At 49.0% G+C, this 3,108-nt stretch overlaps 1 protein-coding gene across 1 annotated transcript; it reads right to left on the bottom strand.

The window, feature by feature from the left end:
* Positions 1-2,367: 2,367 nt before the first annotated feature.
* On the bottom strand, positions 2,368-2,781 carry LOC122650698. The gene has a single exon (XM_043844091.1). The coding sequence runs from the start codon at positions 2,779-2,781 to the stop codon at positions 2,368-2,370; it is 414 nt and encodes a 137-aa protein (XP_043700026.1).
* Positions 2,782-3,108: the final 327 nt, after the last annotated feature.

Here is a 3,108-nt window from a genome sequence, read left to right as displayed (position 1 = left end):
GGGTGATGAACCCTTCGATGGCCTCACCTGGTTCCTGGGTCATTTTGGCCAAGTCTCCTATGGTGATCTCAGGCTCAGTGCGATAGAAGTGAGTGTGTAAGAGCTCCTTCATTTCCTGCCAACTCTGGACCGAGTTGGTGGGTAAATTGAAGTACCAGGTAAAGGCCGATCCCGTTAGGGAGTTGGGGAACAGCCTGAGCTTGGCCGCTTCCAATCCGCCCAAATTACAACACTATATTGTGAAGCGGGCTATATGTTCAACAGTGGACACCTTGTCCTTGCATGAGAACTTGGTGAATTCTAGGATCTTAGGGTTCCTCCCGAGGTCCATCGCATCAAAATACTCGGGGTAGGGCTTTCGGTATGCAGGATGTGGGGTCATCCTATAAAAAGGGTTAATGCTGTCGTGGATGAACCTAGTCAGCTCTCCCTGGTCGATTACCAATGGTGCCCCTTGGCCAGCAGGATATCCCGCTGCATCGGGTGGCCATGGATTACCATGATAGGCTAGGCCAGGCTAAGCGTTTGGGAATGCCTCTAGCCTATGTTCAAAATTGGGCACACTTTCCCTGATGCTTACCCCTGCGAGCCTATATCCAGACACGTCGGTGGTCGCATTGCCTCGCTCCGGAGGGGGGTATCCTCCTAAGGAGACAACGTTTGCCCCTGTGGCGGCCGTGTTACTGGATCCTGGGCTGGACCTGATGCCCCCTGTCTGGGCAGTGCTTGTAGCGGTTAGCTACTGCAGTCCAACTAGGACAGCTACTGCGAGCACATTGCGTGCCCCTGAGGCGGTTGCCTGACTAGTGCCCCCGGGGACGCCTATGGGAGGGTTGTTAACCACGTAACTCCCAACAGGGTTGACAACGCCAGGTGAGGCGGCCTAATACAGGGGATTGATGAAAGTCATCGCTGGCAGACTGACCCTAGGTCAGTCCCCGACAACGGGGTTTTGGCTCGAGCTGCCGCCATATGCGGCCTGAGCTGGCAAGTCTATTCGACCTACCTCGAGTCCTCTACCTTCGGCCACTGCGGTAGTCCCATCAGGTGGTAGGACCGTCATGTTCAGTCTTGCCCCTGATATGGCCTGCTGCCTTAAGGCAACGAGGGTTTCACAAAACTCTTCAAACTGATTTTGTTGACTGAACACGGACTTATCGACCGCAACCATCATATGTTATAAGTCATCGAAAATGGGTCTAAAGACGTCCACAAGCTGTTGTATACTGCCCACATGGGGGTCTATAGCGTCATGCACCATAACCGCCAGCTGGTACGCTGAGTCATGGCTGGCATTACTGCCATGTGAACCGTATAGTTCATCCTCGACTTGGTCTGCAAATTCGACCGCCGTGGGATTCTCCATCTCTTCATCCACCATAGTTTCCTTCTGAATACAAGGACGTCCTAGTCCTTTCTTCTGTTTGACCATAGCAGTTGTTAGCTTATGAGGGTCCCACTGGGCGTGCCAAAATGTGTTGGTGATAGAAATCTCAAACACTCACACGCGGGGATACGCACGTGGTGCGAATAGTGCGAGTGTGCCAAAACCTTTGCGCAAGTTCAAATGAGGCCAAGAACAGCCTAATCTGACTCCTCACCAAGCTAGTAGGTTTCCCTCTTGCCTGAGTAGCTCTAAGGTCTTTTGGGTTAAGCCAACAATTACGGACTACAGCCCGAACTGCTATTGATCTATGATAACAGGGAGCGATTTGAGACATAAACAATAATGAACTGAAATAATGAATGTATTAATCAATCATACCAGATACAAGTGTGAACCTTGTGAGCACACTCCTGATGCCCTTAGTATGAGACCGTACATCCTTTCAGCCTCAAATGACGACAAGAACAGCAATAAAGAATGCAAAATGAAACAAGGAAAAGTAAAACGTAAAGCAAGTAAAACAAATGCTGGTTTTTAGGTGTCTGTGTGTGTGTTCAGATCCGAAATGTCTCCCTTATATAAGATAAGCACCAGCGGTTATCAGTCTGTGCAATTGCTTCCACTAGGGCCATTCCTCTCGATCCACTTTTCCTTACTTCCAATCAGGCACTACCATGTATGCCACCATCCTGTTCTGCCTCCAACTGCTAAGGCAATGGCAGGGCCCACCTTCGTTGCTCCCATTCACATTCTTTATGAGACGCAGTTCTGTGCTCAGTGGTGCCTGCGTCTCTGACACATGGGTCAGCCCCTAACTGTCAGGGTGCAGCCATGTTTCAACAGCCCTGTGTTTTCGGCTTCCCAGCGACAGCCTTGCAACCCCGGCCCCTCTAGCCCGGCCTGACCAGGACCAGGGGTTTTGGGCCACAAACAATACCATCATGGGACCTCTTGTATAGCAGGTCGCCTTGAAGTACAAACTATGTGGCATGCTTCCGCAACCTCTTCTGTTCATTAGCTGTGGAATTCAAAGGATATTTTCTTTCTCTGATGAAGTCAGTGATGGGTGCAGACCACGACCTCCCATTAGTTGTCAGAGCTTTTACTGACTCTTCATATTCTGGCCCATTCCTTCTTTCTACCAAAAATGGGTGAACTTGAGCATCTGGAGTGCATTCAACCATTGAAGCTAAAGTAGCTAGGGCGTTGGCACATCTGTTATTGTCCCTCGGCAAATATTCAAAGGTGATTTCATTGAAGGTCTTAATCAAGTTCTCCAAATGTTCTTGGTAAGGCTTCAACTTTTCATCCTTTGTCTTCCACTTCCCTTGATTTTGACAAATTACAACTAACGAATCTCCATAGACTCTCAGCCTCTTGATCTCTAATGCCATGGTGGCTTTGAGACCGATTACATCATGCATTGTGTTTGAAATGAAATCAAACGATGAGGGTACTCCCTGTTATGCCTCTACCCCCAAGGAGGTGGGGCACATCATACTAAGTACTCTAAGATCGGATGATACCCACTTTCACCACCACTATCATGCAAACACAACACTTCATGGGAACACATAGCCCTGTGGTTAGTCGTTGGACCCCATGTGTAGTCATGGGTAATTCACAGTAAAGCCAAAGCCCTTGATATTTACTATACGAGTTTAGAATCACCAACGAGGGTGTTCAATAGTGTGTCGTGGGGTACTCCTCTACTCAAAAAG

This window comes from Telopea speciosissima, chromosome 2, assembly GCF_018873765.1.
Source record: "Telopea speciosissima isolate NSW1024214 ecotype Mountain lineage chromosome 2, Tspe_v1, whole genome shotgun sequence".
Taxonomy (NCBI): Eukaryota; Viridiplantae; Streptophyta; class Magnoliopsida; order Proteales; family Proteaceae; genus Telopea; species Telopea speciosissima.
This window is presented reverse-complemented; position numbering and strand designations above follow the sequence as displayed.

Coding starts and splice junctions, on each gene's coding strand:
- LOC122650698 (XM_043844091.1), bottom strand. CDS start 2,781: ATGGCATTAGAGATCAAGAGGCTGAGAGTCTATGGAGATTCGTTAGTT.